Below are 17,770 nucleotides of genomic sequence, written 5' to 3' on the forward strand. Positions count from 1 at the left end.
ATGTACGGAGTACAGAGTACTCCGTACATACCTTGAAGATCCTCTTCGCACAGCCAGGCTCTCAATGGGGCCTGTATGGATGTACACGCAGTTCACATTTAGGGGATTAACACCGATGACCCGCCATCCGGGGTAGATCTATCGTAGAGTCCATGTCCTCGAGAAGTGAGGGCGCGATGGAAGTTGGGATGCATGGAAGTGTGGTTACAGAGGTGCTTGAGGATCAGCATCCGTCAGGGCTCGAGGCCTCCCCGATGTTGCGCAGGAAAGGAGAGCGCCAAAAAATCCAGTCGTCTTACTTCTCGCTAGCTCACGAGGGGATCAAAGAGGATCCATCCTTGTCCTCAAACTAGCACCAATGCCAACATCGGGTTTTGAAAAGACTCTCCCTGCCCGAGATCCCTTTTTTTTTTTTTTTTTTTTGGGAGCCTTCAGTATGATTAGGTAGGAGTCAGTAGCTATAGTTGCCCAGAGCTGTGGGAGTACTCCGTAGTTGATCGCGAATTTTTCACGGTTTCTGTTTGGCCATGGTGGTGGGCTTTCGTCCCTCGTGAAACGCACTGCGGAGGTGATATTCGACGATGCTAATATAGCTCCCGCGCCCATATAGGTGCGCTCCAGCGTTGGTCTGTTCGAAGGGCGTTCTGTCAATGTGCTCTCGTTTCTTATGGATCCAGGTCTCTCTCTCTCTCTGTGTCTTCTCGTTAAACAATATAAGAAGTCAACTATTGACTTTGGTGCGTTGCTGCTTGAATATTATTATCCTTAATCCTTGTTTAGGTCGCCACGCCATCGGGGACTCTTGATCAACCCCCAAAGCCTTCAGTCCACTTTTCCCTCTATTCTTTCCCCCCCAAAGAACGCTCTGTACGGAGTATCCTTTTATTCAAAACGCCTAGCCTCCTGTTTGGCTTATTCCTCTTTTCTGCTGATCGCTATGCCTGCAAGGGGAATAAAACTGGGACGAATGACTAGAACCACCGGGAAACCTTGAACTGTAGCAAATCTACCACCACAGGAGCCCCATCCCAAAAAAGGACCATCGCCCATACCCAGGATCCATCGCAAAACAATTCACACATATCCTCTTCCTCCTACGGACTCCGGCTGCGACCTTCTTCTCGTCCCATCTGACTTGGGCGATAATTTAATTTTTACAATCATAATTACACATAGGGCCAACCTCCTCCTACCAGACAATTCGCTTAGCGGGCTGCCCTTCTTGGATGGGGGTGATCGCCTTCTCTGACGACTCAAACCTCCCACGCCGCCATGAGCCAACTCATCGCTGGAACCGAGCCCGAATCCGATCGAGAAATGACTGACCGTGAGCCATCAGCACCAATAACGGCACCTACTTCGACCGTCACACCAGCGGCGGACGCAGACCCCGGAGTCCAGGCAGGCGTCGAAGGCGAAAAGCCATCCACGAATCCTCCTAAACCTGGCGCTGGTGCAACGCCGACAACTTCTTCTGGCCACCCTAGTTTTCGAAGGTGAGTCACTGCGCCTTTGGTTGGCAGCTGTTTTCATTGCTATCAGATTTCCTTATCGATGCAAGGACAAGATGGTGCAGATTGGATGCGAGGGGCCTGGGACAAATCCATCAAACCCACTGAAGCGCTTCTTCCGATGGAACACGGTTGGAGAGTTTTTAGAGTAATTTTTTAGCTGACCATCATCGTATTTATATTCTAGACAACGTGCGTCGCGAGCTTGTGAGGTATGTTCTGCGCTTCGTGTTTGATCAACGCGATCTTTTTGGCTTGCTCTGGCGTTGAGCCTCGGCACCTCGGCCTGCCTTTTCACCAACCATTCGCTCTCGTCCCAACCTGATGAGAGCGATGATGGAGATAAAGGAAGGCCAAATGCAACATGGATAAAACGTGGCTAACAAGGATAATCTTGATGGCGATAGACATGTCATGCTAGGAAGGTTAGTGCTGTTAACAAAATTCCCTTCGCCTGACGCACATCGCCGCCTCTAGACTTCCCCCTCCATCCTACCCCATGACACCGTCATCAATTTATTTGCTTGATGCTGGTACTTGATGTGATGTCAGCTTATTTGGATATTGTTATGTGGTGCTGACTGCTATTGTTCGATGTGTTGGTTTAGGTGCGGTGTGATGCTGCAAGTCTTGGTGTGCCCTGCACCAACTGCGTCGCCTTCTCCATCGAATGCAAGATCCCGACTCCCAAGCGAAAGAAGAACCAAAAAGCTAAAGATGCAGCCAAGTATGTTAGGCCTCCTCATTCCCAATGCCGTGCGACTAATATCCCATTGTTTCTCTACACAGTGACGAAAGCGGCTCTACCGGCGCGAAGCCCACTCAAAGAGAGGGTTCTGGAGGCCCACGGAGCAGGCCTGTTGATGGAATGCCAGTGACCTCCTTGACAGAAGCCGAGGCTGCCCAACAGGCTCAACAGAACCACTCTTATGCCCAATTCATGAAACCGAAGTTTGCGCGAGCGCCGATCACGGAAGCTGGTCGAGTGGCATACCTTGGAGAATCATCGAATCTGTCCATATTAGTCCACGACCGACACGGGACCACGGACGTCGTTCACTATCCTCTTCCTGAGAGCATTAGAGGCTCGAGGGCCCGGCTCACCGAATTAGATAGTCTCGAAATCGACATTCTACATCAGCGAGGCGCGTTCCTTCTCCCGCCACGGTCGCTTTGTGACGAGCTGGTCGACGCATATTTCAAATGGGTTGCACCCGCTGTTCCTATAATTAACCGCAGTCGCTTCATGAAGCGCTATCGAGATCCCAAGAACCCCCCTTCGATTCTGCTCCTACAGGCGGTACTTCTCGCTGGCTCGAGAGTCTGCACAAATCCGCAGTTAATGGATGCGAATGGGTCGACTACCCCGGCTGCAACTACATTCTATAAACGGGCGAAATCCCTTTTCGATGCCAATTATGAAGACGATAGGGTGACTATCGTTCAAGCCTTGGTATTGATGGGGTGGTACTGGGAGGGTCCCGAAGGTAGGCATCATTCTCTCTTACACTTACCACAGTCAGAGTATTAATACCCTTTTTTTTTATCAGACGTTACCAAGAACGTCTTTTATTGGACTCGAGTCGCTATAATCGTCGCACAAGGATCCGGCATGCATCGAAGGTTGGCATTACCTTTACCCCCGCTTTGTTTTCCGTTCACTCACAGTTTGAATAGTGTTGAAGCATCACAGCTTAGCAGAGCGGATAAAAGACTATGGAAAAGAATTTGGTGGACTCTATTCACCCGAGATCGATCTGTTGCTGTCGCCCTGGGACGACCTGTTAATATCAACATCGACGACTCTGACGTGGAGATGCTTACGGAGGACGATTTCATTGAAGATGAAGCTGACTCTCCGGCCGAGTTCCCCCCTGATCCGACTCACGTCCAGTTCTTCCTGCAGTACGTTAAGTTATGCGAGATTATGGGCCTTGTGCTGTCACAGCAATACTCGGTTGCTTCAAAATACCGGAGGACGAATGCGATGGATTTGACTCACAGTGACATGGCGTTGGCAGACTGGCTGCAGAATTGTCCTAGAGAAGTGTACTGGGATAGAAATCGTCATCATTTCTGGTCGGCTCTGCTGCATTCGCACTACTAGTATGTGGTGGCCCTCCATTTTCTCGTCCATTCCTCGTTACTGACCAAAACCCTTTCAGCACAACCTTGTGTCTATTACATCGGGCACATATGCCTCCTGCCACCGGTGCACATACTACTTCCGCTGATGGATTGGCCTATCCATCGCGCACTATCGCTTTTCAGGCTGCTGCCATGATTACATCGATAGTGGAAAATTTACAGGCCCACGATCAACTTAAATATACTCCTGCATTTATGTAAGTTCTCCATCGCTGATCCTTATTGCGGAAGATTGGAAAGCACACTGACAGCTTGGCAGTGTCTATAGTTTGTTTTCTGCCCTAATTATGCACGTTTATCAGATGCGGTCGTCTGTTCCGAGCGTTGTCTCTACAACGCAGGACAGGATCGGTGTCTGCATGCAGGCTTTGAAGGATGTTTCCAAAGTTTGGCTGGTCGCCAAGATGGTTTGCACTCTCTTTGAGTCCATCCTCGGGAACAAGGCACTAGAGGAACGCCTCCAGAGAGCTGCAGGAAAACGACATCAGAAGCAGAAGTCCAAGAAAGATGTCGTTCATCCGCCGAAGAAGCCCGAACCTCCGAAGCGCAAGTTCGACGACTTGGATATTTCCATTCCTAACGGTCCTCCCTCCCATCAAGTCTCGTACGAACGGTCACGCCCGCAAACGCCAGCCGCTACGCCTTCTATCCAACCCGCCCAAATAGCTACCACGGGCGCAACTCAAATGTCCCCACAACCCCATCATCGAGGCTCCAAAGATGGCCTCTTGGGTCCGTCAGGCCATGGGGGTAATACCCGCCCAACATCTCCATTCAACCCATCGTTCTCCATGCCTACTACTCCTCCAGACTTTTTCCTTGTCACCCGAAATTCGCCTAATTTATCACAATCCCTTTGGGAGAATTTCCAACCGGATCAACTGTTTCCAGATGGAACAAATATAACCGGTACCGGGTTTTCACCCTCCTCTGGAAATGCGGTTGATCCACAGCTGCATATGTCACAGCATTTGCAACCAACTGGAATGGGTTCACAGGCAATGGGAATGCATCAGCAACAGCAACATCTTCCATCACGAGGGCCACGTGCACCGCATGAAAGTCCCACAATGATGCAAGGCATGCCGGGGATGGGAGCAATGGGGCATCAGCAGCACTTGCAACCTGGGATGGCGATGCAGACCCAGCCATGGGTGTTTGACGGCAATATGCACATAGACGCCTCAAGTCAAGATGATAATTGGAGCAACAGTTCGAGAGGTCAGGGGCCCGTTGTGCCTCCGACTTTAAACGTTGAAGATTGGTACGCTGGCGCCCATCATATCACCATTTCACCTTTGATCCTTTTCCTCGATGGTATACCTCACCGTCTGTTCTTGCTAACGTCTCGTTCTAGGTTTCAATTCTTTGGGATTAATGGCATCGACAGCCTAGGGATAGATCAGATGTGAACTGATCCCTCGTTCGGCTGTGGTTCGTCTCGTCTGAAGTGTCCTGGTGTTTGAAGCATGTTCTTGCTCGTGGTAATTCATATAGTGTATCCTGTGACGTTCTCGTTGGAAATTGCCTACAGAAAACGGATTTCTGTGATGTTTAGGGACTAATAGTCGGCGAACTTGTTTGAACCCTGCGGCGGAGTCTTAGGAGGCGTTATCGGACGCAAATTCGATCGTTTTCCAATATCACCGCCAGCTCTCCTCTTTTATTTATTATTTTCTTTTTCCGGCTTATGTAACCTTTTTTACACTTCCCGTACAAATTTCCTGTCGGGTTTGTTTGCGATGAAAAAGCCCTATATAATTCATCTTTGAAGTACTCCGTACAATACAGAGCATTTCTTCAATTCGCATCGCTGGCTCCATTGTAGTCCAGAGACAAATCAGGCCATGATAATACATATCGCTCCCCTATGTCATAGGCCTCTTAATGTCCCCTTCCTCCTAGCATCTGAATACCATTCAGCCCTCGTCACTGGCATTTAAGGGCTTCCTTCCCCCGCACCCGTGGCAGCCAGGGACACAGCCAACGTCCACTTCGCGTGGCTGTGGGGGAGGAATTATGTTTGTCCGAAAGTAGCCATGACTAAGCGGGGCTGGTTTCCTAAAATAGCCATGACGCCTCGACAACAGGATGGCCGAAATCGAGCACAGCGGCGGGCCGAAGCATAAAGGCGGGTTCAAGCTAATCTCTCTCTCGCTGTCCAGCTCTACAAGGATTTTGTCTAGAAAGTCTGATTGCTCTAGGTGTCCTGCTGCTCTTGATGCGGTTGAATTACGGTGCGGCCACCGTCGTCCATGCTAGCCTGTCCTTACACGCTGATCCGACGACGAATCCTGGCCCTTGATCAGCGACCTCAATGACTATTTCTCCGTCGTCCGTTACCTTACTATTGCATGCTGAAACGCAATGATATTTGCGTGAAAGAAGTCAGCCTTCCACCCAAATCTTACAACCACAATACCTTTGTCCATCCGCGGCCTAAGACAAAACGGATTTCATCGTCTCCTTGTTCCACCCTATGCCGAAGCCACGCTCATCTGTCAAGAAGACGAAGGCCTACATCATTACCAACCCAGCTCCCGTTGAGTACGCTCCTCTCTCAGGCTTTTTACGAATCCAATTGGATAGGAAGATAAAACCAAGGTAGTTGGGGGAGATATAGGAATGAGCAGTGACGGAAATCCACTGGGTACATTTAACTCTCGTTCCTCTACCTCCTCACCTCGTCGAGTAGGAGCGAGTTCTAGCTCTGCCACGTCAGCTGCCAATTTAACTGTTCGTCCGCGGAACCGGCGGTTAATATCGTTTGTGGAAGATGGCGAAAATGAAGCGAGTGGTTCAGCGAAAGGTACGGTAGTACAACAGGGGGGATTGCATCCCACCACAACCGGCACGATTTCGAGCTCGAGAAATCCGTCTCCTTCGCCGTATTCCTCTCGGGCGACATCCCCAGCACCGCGAAACCTATTTTCTCGGACGCCTTCGGGGCTACCGGGTCTCGGGTCTTTTGCCAATGGATTAGGGGCTGGGGCCGGTCGGGCAAGTTCCCAGGGGAAGAAGTCTACCGGTTTTGCGGCGGATCTGCTGGATTCGTCCTGGTCTTCAATTCAAGGATTAGCCTCGGCAGTTTTGGGGATAGATGGTAATCAGTCAAGGAATAGGTCGCCTTTGAATGGATACCGGCGAAGAAAATCTTCTGAGTCTGATTCCTTTGCCCCTGTCCATGATGAAGGTTGCAGGCGGCCCGGATTACCATCGGCTTGGGGACCCCCTGGTCTGAACGACACCCAAATTCTCCCTGGGTCAAAGGAAGATCGACAAGCCGTTATACAGTTGAAGAAAAGGGAGCTATTATTGCAGGCCAATGGAGATGCTGTCCCCGATAGCCAAGGGAATTATAAAAGGCGAATTTCACTGGATAATTCTTACTCTCCCTCGCCAGCGCGGCCGGTCGAGCAGGATGACGGCGATGCGTTAGTTTATATACACGTTGTGCAGCCTACTGACAGTCTGACGGGTGTTTCTATACGTTACGGTTGTCCACTTCCCATCTTGAGGAAAGCCAATGGGTTTTGGCCAAGCGATAGCGTGCAGTCTAGAAAAGTTGTTGTTTTGCCGGTTGCGTCGTGTACTTTGAAGGGAAGAAGGATCTCATCTGATCAGGTCGACCAGTTGAATCCCAAGAGAGGCGCTTCAACTGACTCATTTGAGGATAATAGCTCCTTGATTCCAACTCCCTCTCCTACCAATGCTTCCGGATATGGGGGATCTGCTCGTGGATTGGACGATCCCTTCTCCTCTAAACTAGAAAAAGCGCCTGCCAGCACACCTATGTGGAGACATGAAAGTTGGGTACAAGTGGAGGGATTCCCCTCGCCACTCGAGCTTGGTCGAATTCCCAAAAGGACCTTGGGATTTTTCGCTAGGGGTCGCCGACAATCTCAAACTCTTTCCGAACCATATTCTCATCTCGATATGTCCCCATCCAGGAGTCAAACACAAAGAGATCTATCCCACTCACCTACCTCACGCCTCCGTGACCGATCAACATCAAGCTCAAAAGTCTCTCCTCATCCGAGTCGTCGCAGCATCGTATTGTCTGGGCCTGGTGGTGTCGGCACGCTAGACCGCAATGCCATTGGCCCTGGACCGGCACCTGATAAACTTAATGCTTTTGTTAGTACCCATCTACCGAATCTGGTCATTCCTTCGCAACAACCTCACATGGCAGGTACCTCTCTCGGGCCCAATGACCGGATGTCCTTTGACTCCGCATCCACCTCTTCTACAACCGGTCTGGAAAATATTGGCGGAGCGATTGAAGGCTGGTTCCGCAAAGTTGCAACAAAGGCCAAGGCTGGGCTCAATGAATTACAACAACCTATCCAGCCACATGGTCACCTAGGAATCGGAGGAAACGGTGACTTGATTGAGTTGAGTGAGGCGCCAGAGAGTAGTAGGATGACTACACCAGCGCCTAGACAGACCGGAAAAACTCGCCGACATGCCCCTTTTACATCCGACATGTCCAATGCCCGTAGCGAGGAACGTGGTCGTGGGTTGGGAGATGTGGATAGAAAGAAGGGTGATTAATCGGACCGTCAAGGCGCTGCAGTTGTATAAAGCCCACCTATGAATTCATTTTTCTAAGACTTCGTTTTTTTCATTACTGGCGTGCATGAGTTGGCCTTTGATATCCCAAGCATTGGTTGGTTTTGGTCTTCGAGTTGATTGGTAAACATATATTGACAAGTCAGCTCATTTCGTTTGGTCTTTTTTTTTTTCCCCCATTCTGTCGCCAAATACAACTGAAATAGCTTTTTGCCAGCGCTGGAGGTTGCGGTCTACCGATATTGTAAGTACTATTTCTTCAAGGCGCACTGCTCTCCTGGACTTTGGATTTTGGTTCCAGTACTACGTTCGCGGGAACTAACTTGAGCCAAAATAATCCCGCGAATGTCATGTACAATTCTACTCAGTCATGGTTGTACGATGTATATATAGTCATATTTTATGACCCTATCTCGGGGACGAGGAATGACACACTCGATCCACCATGAAACATTGAATATAGGATAGAGTGGATGAACTCATATCGTAATAGCTTTAGACACTCTCCGCTGGCGGTCAACGATGAGTCGGAGTTGTTTTCCCTTCCATGATAGCGCAGAATGTTCGTTTCCAGGACACAAGGCACGCCCAGCAGGGTTGAATACTCCGTTTCGAAGAGCTGGTGTGAAAAGCTCGTAGGAAGGGTAGTCTATCGACCACGTTAGCCGAATGTGACTTAAAAGGGACCTACACTAAAACAAAAAAAGGCATAGTGTGACTGACAGCCATTGACAAATTGTGTGACTTGATCTGGGGTCATGGCGGTACCTTTTGTGGCTAGGAGCGTGCGTTCTTGCTCTTGACGCCAATCGTAGACGTAGTGGGTGTCTTCGGTGTCGCTAAATACCAGGAAGTACGTTAGTACATCCGTATTAAGGTAACTGGTGGAATGTGTGTTTGGTAATGGGGACGTACATATGTATGAATGCGTCAAGTTGGCTTAATTGCAGAGCCGTCAGTCTTCATCCCATGTTTCATGGTTCAAATGGCTAGAGCAGGGATGTGGCATACTCTGTGAACGCATCGTATCCCTTCAACGCCTCATTCACCGCCAACACATCCTCTAGCTTGACGTTGGCCAATTGGCCATCATAGGTACCGGTCGCTTTCTGTTGAACCGCATTTTCCCAAGCGGTGCGTATGTCATCTGGTAGCCGCGCTCGAAACCCCAGACACCAACCCTCGAAAATCACCACTTTCGCTTTTCGCCCGCCGTTCTCAACATCATTAACTACTTCCCAACGATCTTCTGGCAGTCGATCACCCTGGCCTTTGAAAGCAGATTTATCATAGCTTGGGATTTTCGTCGGCAATCCCTTCCTTAGAGAGTCAAATACTTGCTTGCCAAGCGAGATGTCATGAGTGGAAGGCTGACCGCGATGTTGGAGGAGAGGATTGTTGGGGTGAGAAGCAGCAAGACGGAGCTGGCTTTCATGGGTGAGGTAAATATCATCGAGGGAGAAAGCTATGGTGGGAAGGTTGTATGGCGGAGCGGAAAGGGTGGAGCGGAGAGTTGTCACCTGGAAGGCGGGGTCAGCCGGGGCGGAGCAGACGAGCGGAACTACGCCATAGTTTAACTCCCAGTGATGAATTGAACAAAATTCTCTAGGTATGTGCTTTCCACCTTCTCAATAATTACAGTTGGGACGTGGCTGGTTGACCATAGCTACACTCACCAGCACTGTCTTCCCTGCTCCCTGGACGCCATTCAACCCCAGAAAGAACGGGGGCGGATTGGGGTCACTTGCATATCGGACACGGTGGAGTTCCAATCTCCCCAGCAGGAAGGGAATACAATACTGGGACTTGTCATCAAATATTTGCGACATTGTTTTTCCGCCCTCAGCTCCTTTTGTATGTTCGGGCAGAAAAGGAGTCTCCTTGGCTATCAGAAGCAAACACACCCTCGATCTGAAGCATGTGGTGCAAGATGACGTAATCGTGAGCCAGAAAATAGCAGATTTGGAGCTCTTTCAACTCCGAATTCCCGGTCATCAGGTGGTGGGGGAAACTTTGCAGGAGCACAGCATGGAGTACTCCGTAAAGAATCCATAGTACTGCTGTTGTATAGCTTTGAAAGGGAGAATACCCTGTAGGGTTATGAACTATCCTCAGGAGTAGTCAAATTCACCGCTAGATTCCGTTCACTGGGGGTGCATTGTGTTTTGGGGGACCCAGAGCACCCAAGTCCCATGTTCGGCGTCCGCCCGTCTCTGAGGTCGCGCGGGACTCGAGGTTGTTGTGGGCCAATAGTCGCTCTCTACTCCGCAACCTCCGCACATGTGAAATGCGGCGAGGAACGAATTATATGCGTTCCTTTGCGAGAAAAACAAGTATTAACCAATAGAAATAGAGAAATTGGTCCCCACGATTTTAAGCAGTAGGAATTTTGATTGGTCATTTTTCCGGCGCACTCGTGGCAATCTCCCGCGACTTTGAGGTACTTCGGCTGCCGCTCTTCGGATGGCTGAAGCCATGGTCCCTGCGCCGTAGCTGTCAGTTGCCAGATCAGCCGAGGTCCAACTTACGAAGCTGCACTGTTGGTGCTGCACTTCAACTGCGAACCTCGTTTTTTCCCGCACATCTACGCAGTATCCGAACTTCCTTTTTCCATCATCTTCTTTCAACTACTTCTTCTTCTCTTTCTTCAACCCTCTCCCCCTACCTATTCTTGATTCCATTTCATCATCCCTCTTAGCACTTGCAGCTTCAGTTTCCGTGCACTCATTTTATTAATCTTTGCATGGTTCTTGTATTGTAGTTCCCCTCCTTTATAACTTCACAGAAACTCCAACATGTCGCAACTTCGCTTCGACGGACAGACTGTGGTTGTCACAGGTGCTGGTGGTGGTCTTGGAAAGGCCTATGCCGTCTTCTTCGGCTCACGAGGTGCCAACGTCGTGGTCAATGATTTGGGTGGCTCACATACCGGCGAGGGCCACTCGTCCAAGGTTAGCCTCCCATCGGCACGCCCGTGAGGGCAATCCGTAACCACCGTCTCACGTTCATCATGACCAATGCATTCTAACGTCGTTAATCATAGGCTGCGGATGTTGTTGTCGACGAAATCAGATCCAAGGGCGGAAAGGCTGTTGCTAACTACGACAGCGTCGAATTCGGAGAGAAGATCATCGAAACTGCCATCAAGAACTTTGGCCGTATCGACATTCTTATTAACAACGCCGGAATCCTCCGAGATGTTAGCTTTAAGAACATGAAAGACCAGGATTGGGATCTGATCAACCAGGTCCATACTTATGGTTCATATAAGGTAAGTGTTAGAGTGCATGAAGAAACCTCCCATTTTCAGGGGCTGAAACCGATTTTTAACTCTATCCGTAGTGCTCAAGAGCCGCATGGCCCTACTTCAGAAAACAAAAATTTGGCAGAGTCATTAATACCGCTTCTGCTGCAGGTTTGTTTGGTAACTTCGGTCAGACAAACTATTCAGGTATGTATGCTGATGTTTCTCAGTTGGGACACTCTACTAACGAGATTAGCGGCCAAATTGGCCTTGGTTGGCTTCACCGAGACTCTGGCAAAGGAGGGTATCAAATATAACATCCATGCCAACGTCATTGCCCCAATTGGTACGTTGAAGTAGCTCCCACCCCGCCCTATCTAGGCATAAATATTAATCAATTACTTAGCTGCGAGCCGTATGACTGAAACTGTCATGCCACCGGAGGTTTTGGAAAACCTCAAGCCCGAGTGGGTTGTTCCCTTGGTCGCCTTCCTTGTCCACTCTTCTTGCAAGGAGACCGGATCCATCTTCGAGGCTGGAGCCGGCCATGTGGCCAAATTGCGTTGGGAGCGTGCCAAGGGCGCCTTGTTGAAGACAGATGATTCTCTTACCCCTGGTGCCCTTTTGGCAAAATGGGACCAAGTCAACAACTTCTCTGAACCGAGCTACCCAACTGGCCCCAACGATTTCATGGATTTGCTTGAAGAAGGAATGAAACTCCCCAGCAGCCCCGCTGCTAAGCAACCTGACTTCACTGGCAAGGTTGCCTTGATCACAGGCGCCGGAAACGGGTAAGTTTATAAGGACTTGACCTCTCTCTGGCTAAATCTAACTGTAATTGTAGACTCGGCCGAGCCTATGCCCTTCTCTTTGCCAAATTAGGTGCCGCGGTTGTCGTTAACGATTTGGTTGACCCAGAACCAGTTGTTCAGGAGATCAAGCAAATGGGAGGCAAAGCCGTCGGCTCCAAAGCATCAGTTGAGGACGGCGCGGCTGTCGTAAAACCAGCAATTGATGCCTTTGGCCGTATTGACATTCTCGTCAACAATGCTGGTATTCTCCGTGACAAAGCTTTTACCAACATGGATGATAGCTTGTGGAATCCCATCATTAATGTCCATCTCCGTGGCACCTACAGCGTTACTAAGGCAGCTTGGCCCTACATGTTGAAACAGAAATATGGACGAATTGTCAATACCACCAGCACCAGCGGAATCTATGGCAACTTTGGCCAAGCCAACTACGCTGCTGCCGTAAGTTCAACCCAGAGTCCACTCAATGAGATAAATTACTAATGGGCACAGAAATTGGGCATTCTCGGTTTCTCCCGAGCTTTGGCACTTGAGGGTGCCAAATACAACATCCTCGTCAATACAATTGCGCCAAACGCTGGTACTCAGATGACGCGGACTGTTATGCCTGAAGAGGTTGTCCAAGCGTTCAAACCAGACCAAGTTGCGCCAATCGTCGCCCTTCTCTGCTCTGATATGGTGCCCCAGCCAGCTACGAAGGGCTTGTACGAATGCGGCAGCGGTTGGTTCGGTCGAACCAGATGGCAGCGATCTGGTGGTCACGGTTTCCCTATCGATGTTGAGTTGACTCCAGAAGCAGTTGCTGCTATGTGGAGCAAGATCACCAACTTTGATGACGGCCGCGCAGACCACCCAGAAGATGGCCAGGCAGGATTCAAGAGTATCATGGAGAACATGAGCAACAGGAGTGGCGGCTCAGCCGCGAAGGGCAGTGACGAAAACCAGCAGATCCTGGACGCAATTACAGCTGCCAAGGGAATGAAGGCGGAGGGAACTTCCTTCGACTACACTGATCGCGACGTGATTCTCTACAACGTCAGCCTCGGGGCTAAGCGAACTCAACTTCCTCTCGTTTATGAGAATGACGACAACTTCCAGCCTCTGCCCACCTTTGGCGTTGTTCCTTGGTTCAATACTGATATCCCGTGGAATATGGGTGAAATCGTCGCCAACTTCTCGCCCATGATGCTTCTTCACGGCGAGCAGTATTTGGAGATCAAGAAGTTCCCCATCCCAACTGCCGCCAAGACCATCTCTTATCCAAAACTCATCGATGTCGTCGATAAGGGTAACGCTGCTATCGTTGTTAACGGCTACATCACCAAAGATGCAAATACAGGAGAAGATCTCTTCTACAATGAGTCTACCATGTTCATCCGTGGAAGTGGAGGCTTTGGTGGTCCTAGCAAGCCAACTGCTCGTCGTCCTGCTGGCGCCACCGCAGCGTATAAGCCACCGCAGCGTAAGCCAGATGCTGTGATTGAAGAGAAAACCTCCGAGGACCAGGCCGCCCTCTACCGCCTCAACGGCGACCGCAACCCGCTCCACATTGATCCAGAATTCAGTAAGGTTGGTGGTTTCAAGATTCCCATTCTCCACGGTCTCTGCTCGATGGGCATCTCCGGTAAGCACGTCTTCAGCAAGTTCGGTGCTTTCAAGAACATCAAAGTTCGATTCGCCGGTGTTGTTCTTCCCGGCCAGACTCTCAGAACCGAGATGTGGAAGGAAGGAAACTTTGTCCTTTTCCAGACCACTGTGGTCGAGACTGGTAAGCCTGCCATCGCTGGTGCTGGTGTAGAGCTTGTCTCCGACAAGGCTTCAAAGCTCTAAGCGGTTTATCGGCTCATATGGTTTGAGTTTATAAATGGCATTCGATGTCTAGCCGTCATCTACGGCTGCTGACGAATCGGTGTCTCTGGCATCAAGATCGTATTCGTTCTTTCGTTCACGGGTGTACTGTACATATTAGGTTGGTTAGGTAGTTGCAAATTTGGGGCAATTTGTTCTTTAATGAGTTAAAATGTACTCCGTATGCACACTGCATTTGACCAAACTAAGATATTTAGTTAATTGCGAATCGTAGTTCATTATCGGGTGGATGGCGAGTCAGATCTAAGCTCACACATACGAGTACGCAGCTCGGCACGCGGCATCCATGGTCGGCTTTCACCGTAATGTGCAACCGCCGGTTATAACCTCTTTCAACCAGGGATAACTCGTAGCTTTGCCTTGCGTATTTCGGCCTGTTGAGGCCGAGATCCAACGCGTCAGCCGATTGTTTATTCGGCATCTAATCTGTTAACCGTAAGATATTCTTTCACTTCCGAGATACATTCCTTGCCTTTCAGAAGGCCCTGCAAGGGTGGAGCGAGCAAGGCTTGCTGGACATAGGTATACGATAGGGTAGAATGTACTGTACATATGTAGTATGTAACTCTGCATAGGAGTATAGAGTATTCCCCAAGAGAATGTTGTATCGATTTTCGTATTCGTAGATCGCAAGGTTGGACGGCGATCATGAACGCCCACTAAACCTAGCCACAGACAGAGTCCATGGCTGTCTGGCCCGTTGTTGGCGCTGAATTGGGGTGTATTTTTCTCGTCAGGAACAATCACCTGGGGCACTCCGACCATGGTAGCTGAGCCGGACAGGTAATCCAAATGAAGTTGGACAGCTTCATTTGAGCGTCATCATCGCCCTGCTTTCTCCGCATCCACACTTCTATCCAACCATGTAGCGAAAGAACTGATTTTCTTCATCCACCCCACGCAGAAACGATAGGATGGTTTTCTTTCTTCCATTTCTACGTGCCTCCAAATCACCCCACTCCAGTGGGAAAGGGCCGCCTTCGTCGGGTAATGCCTCTACAGCGTCATTGGCCCCTCCATCCTCCGTCCCGATCACAACAGCATCCGCATCTTCCTCATCTTCATCTTCCGCCATGGCGACACCGGCGTCGGCTACCCTTATCGAAGCCCTCCGTAACAATCCGTTCGGAACCGCCGGGAAGTCCAAGTGCCCCGCAACGATTCTCAACAACGAAGAGGAGAAGGAGCAGGAGAGAGCGGAGCTTAATAGATCACTTGTGATCCTAGCGGAGTTGTTCCCCGACGTGAAGATCGAAGTGTTTCGTGAATTACTTGTCCGCTTTGACGGAGATAGCAGGCTACAGGTCTGCGTGGAGCAGCTGCTACGGTATCGGAATGAATGGGTGAAAGGAAGATGGAATGTTCCGACGGCCACGGATACTGATTCGACACAGACTTCGAAACGAGTGTCTGATAAAGGGGGGAAAGATTCCGCTTGGACGAAGGCCGTGCCGGAAGAAGAGATGTTCAGGAGCGACCACTACAAGAAAGCTGTCAAGACGGCATTGTGCCAGGAGTTTCGCTCTATAAGTCGGAGTGCTATTGATGCGGTCCTGGCGGAAGTCAACTACTCTTATACGCGTGCCCGTCCAACGTTGAGGCATCTATCCCGCAAAACTTGGCGTGTGACTTTGGGCAATATTCTTTCTTTCAAGAAGAGCAAGGAGAAGGACGAGCCACCTCTACTTGTTTGGCAGCGGCAGCCAAATGGTGATATTGGTCCTCATTTGAAAGGAACTGGTTCAGCAGAGTTGGATGGAGAGCTTCGTGAAACTTTCGTCGTACCCCTACTTGCCCGGAAAAAGGAAAGCCAAGAAGACGAGGATCTCCGATTAGCACATGAGCTCAACGAAGTCGAAGCACAAGCCGCAGATGCTCTATACGAATGCAGCTGCTGCCTTTCGGATATCGCCTTTGAACAGATTTCGATGTGCTCTGAGAGCTCTCATGTGATATGCTTTACCTGCATCCAGCGAACCGTACATGAGGCACTATTTGGACAGGGCTGGGGAAACTCAGTTAATACCGAGAAGTCTACGCTTCGATGTTTGGCTCCATTGCAAAATGGTGCTTGCAATGGACTGCTGGACACAGAACTTGTGAAACGAGCTATTCTTGCGGACAAATCCGGTTGCGAAACGTATCAGAAATTCGAAAGCCGCATTGCCGAAGAATCCCTCCTGAAATCACAGCTGAAGCTTGTCCGGTGCCCTTTTTGTTCGTATGCTGAATATGATCCTGTCTACCACCCTTCGCCCCCGGGCTTGACCTGGCGTTTCCGGCGCGCAAGTGTACTACCTACTATTTGCATGATCATGGTCCTTCTCGATATGATACCCTTCCTTATTGTCCTTCTTACTGCGTTTCTTCTTCTATATCCAAGTACAATACCCCTAATTTTTAGTGCATCCGTTCGAAATCTTTGTCTAAGAACGCGCAACCAGCGGTTTACTTGCTCAAACCCAACATGCGGACGAGACAGTTGTGTTACTTGTCACAAACCCTGGCAGGACCCGCATATATGCCACGAGCCGCTTCTTCTTAATCTCAGAACAACCGTTGAAGCCGCCCGCACCGCCGCAATAAAGCGCACATGTCCGAGGTGTGGCTTATCTTTTGTCAAATCCTCCGGGTGCAATAAGCTCACCTGCGTTTGCGGATACTCAATGTGTTATCTCTGCCGCAAGGCTCTTGGTCCACCGCTCAGACAGCCGGGCGGTAATGGCTTCCGTCCTGGACGACTCCGGGATCAAGAAAACCTTGCATTGCTGGATGCAGGATTTGATGGTCCGGTCGATCTGGATGAACAGTCCGACGAAGAATTACCGGACGATGAAGAGGAAGGGGAGGGGTATAAGCACTTCTGTGAGCACTTTCGTATTAATCCGGGTTCTCGTTGCACTGAATGCAACAAGTGTGATCTTTACATGGCGGAAGATGAAGAGGCCGTAGCTCAACGGGCCGGGGAGAAGGCTGAGCGTGAATGGAGATATCGACAGGGCTTGACAACCGGTCCTGTCCCGCATCATTTTGGCATTGTCAATGCCCAACTTCACGATAATAGGGGCAGAAAGTCAGACCCCCGCACCGGCCGTGTCTTTGCACCGTGGGAATGGAATTGGAAATTTGACCCTAAAGACTGGAAAGCACGATGTCGTTTCTGGGTAAAGGATGTGTGGCGTGATGAAAGGTGGAAAGGAGAGGCGCAATATCTGGTTGATAGAATTGTGGAGATTTTGATCGTTGTTGAGACCTGATGACCTTACGGCTGCTAATAGCGACGAGTCTTCTTTTGTTTCTTTTTATTCTCATTTCTTGCATGGAGTTTCCGGCGGGGTTGCGGTTGGGATTGTGGAAGGATGGCTAGAGCCAACTCCGTCCAGGAAAAGAGTGAAGTTATAATGGCTTATGAGGCTGAGTAAAGATCTGGACATCTGAGCATAGCTATATGTGGTACGGGTTTTGGCGGTTTTGGGCATTGGGATAGGTCTTGCACCTCCTGGACTTCTATTCAATATTGTATTTTTTAACGCGTTCCTCTATACCCCTGTTTTTTGTATTGATACAAGCATATCTGTGTTGCTGCCTGGCGAAGCTGGCCAGCTTGCTAAGAT

The 17,770-nt window shown here is 49.9% G+C and overlaps 5 protein-coding genes across 5 annotated transcripts; 4 read left to right on the forward strand and 1 right to left on the reverse strand.

Moving 5' to 3' along the window:
• The first annotated feature begins 906 nt into the window (after window positions 1-906).
• CTF1 (Transcriptional activator of fatty acid utilization) lies at window positions 907-5,355 on the forward strand. The gene is made up of 10 exons (XM_003070506.2): window positions 907-1,496; window positions 1,699-1,723; window positions 1,919-1,936; window positions 2,120-2,238; window positions 2,301-2,998; window positions 3,062-3,134; window positions 3,189-3,617; window positions 3,677-3,856; window positions 3,919-4,923; window positions 5,017-5,355. The coding sequence occupies exons 1-10, from the start codon at window positions 1,273-1,275 to the stop codon at window positions 5,069-5,071; spliced, it is 2,826 nt and encodes a 941-aa protein (XP_003070552.1). The 5' UTR covers window positions 907-1,272; the 3' UTR covers window positions 5,072-5,355.
• Window positions 5,356-6,284: 929 nt separating this feature from the next.
• D8B26_004750 (uncharacterized protein) lies at window positions 6,285-8,514 on the forward strand (the record flags this gene model as incomplete). Its single annotated transcript, XM_003070507.2, has 1 exon — window positions 6,285-8,514. The coding sequence occupies one exon, from the start codon at window positions 6,285-6,287 to the stop codon at window positions 8,211-8,213; it is 1,929 nt and encodes a 642-aa protein (XP_003070553.1). The 3' UTR covers window positions 8,214-8,514.
• A 196-nt stretch (window positions 8,515-8,710) lies between these two features.
• Window positions 8,711-10,060, reverse strand: D8B26_004751 (uncharacterized protein; the record flags this gene model as incomplete). The annotated part of the gene is made up of 5 exons (XM_003070508.2): window positions 8,711-8,880; window positions 8,955-9,070; window positions 9,147-9,170; window positions 9,243-9,751; window positions 9,908-10,060. 5 exons carry the CDS (start codon window positions 10,058-10,060, stop codon window positions 8,711-8,713), a joined length of 972 nt encoding a protein of 323 aa, XP_003070554.2.
• A 780-nt stretch (window positions 10,061-10,840) lies between these two features.
• FOX2 (bifunctional hydroxyacyl-CoA dehydrogenase/enoyl-CoA hydratase fox2) lies at window positions 10,841-14,330 on the forward strand. The gene is made up of 6 exons (XM_066124584.1): window positions 10,841-11,182; window positions 11,275-11,502; window positions 11,574-11,821; window positions 11,882-12,266; window positions 12,320-12,728; window positions 12,780-14,330. Exons 2-6 carry the CDS (start codon window positions 11,489-11,491, stop codon window positions 14,115-14,117), a joined length of 2,394 nt encoding a protein of 797 aa, XP_065980665.1. The 5' UTR covers window positions 10,841-11,182; window positions 11,275-11,488; the 3' UTR covers window positions 14,118-14,330.
• A 738-nt stretch (window positions 14,331-15,068) lies between these two features.
• Window positions 15,069-17,747, forward strand: D8B26_004753 (uncharacterized protein). The gene has a single exon (XM_003070511.2). The coding sequence runs from the start codon at window positions 15,071-15,073 to the stop codon at window positions 17,411-17,413; it is 2,343 nt and encodes a 780-aa protein (XP_003070557.1). The 5' UTR covers window positions 15,069-15,070; the 3' UTR covers window positions 17,414-17,747.
• The last annotated feature ends 23 nt before the right edge of the window (window positions 17,748-17,770 follow it).

This window comes from Coccidioides posadasii, chromosome 2, assembly GCF_018416015.2.
Source record: "Coccidioides posadasii str. Silveira chromosome 2, complete sequence".
NCBI lineage: Eukaryota > Fungi > Ascomycota > Eurotiomycetes > Onygenales > Onygenaceae > Coccidioides > Coccidioides posadasii.

Coding starts and splice junctions, on each gene's coding strand:
- CTF1 (XM_003070506.2), top strand. CDS start 1,273: ATGAGCCAACTCATCGCTGGAACCGAGCCCGAATCCGATCGAGAAATG. Junction 1,497..1,698: donor GGCCACCCTAGTTTTCGAAG/GTGAGTCACTGC, acceptor TTTATATTCTAG/ACAACGTGCGTCGCGAGCTT. Junction 3,857..3,918: donor AAATATACTCCTGCATTTAT/GTAAGTTCTCCA, acceptor ACAGCTTGGCAG/TGTCTATAGTTTGTTTTCTG.
- FOX2 (XM_066124584.1), top strand. Junction 11,822..11,881: donor CAACGTCATTGCCCCAATTG/GTACGTTGAAGT, acceptor TCAATTACTTAG/CTGCGAGCCGTATGACTGAA. Junction 12,267..12,319: donor ATCACAGGCGCCGGAAACGG/GTAAGTTTATAA, acceptor CTGTAATTGTAG/ACTCGGCCGAGCCTATGCCC.
- D8B26_004753 (XM_003070511.2), top strand. CDS start 15,071: ATGGTTTTCTTTCTTCCATTTCTACGTGCCTCCAAATCACCCCACTCC.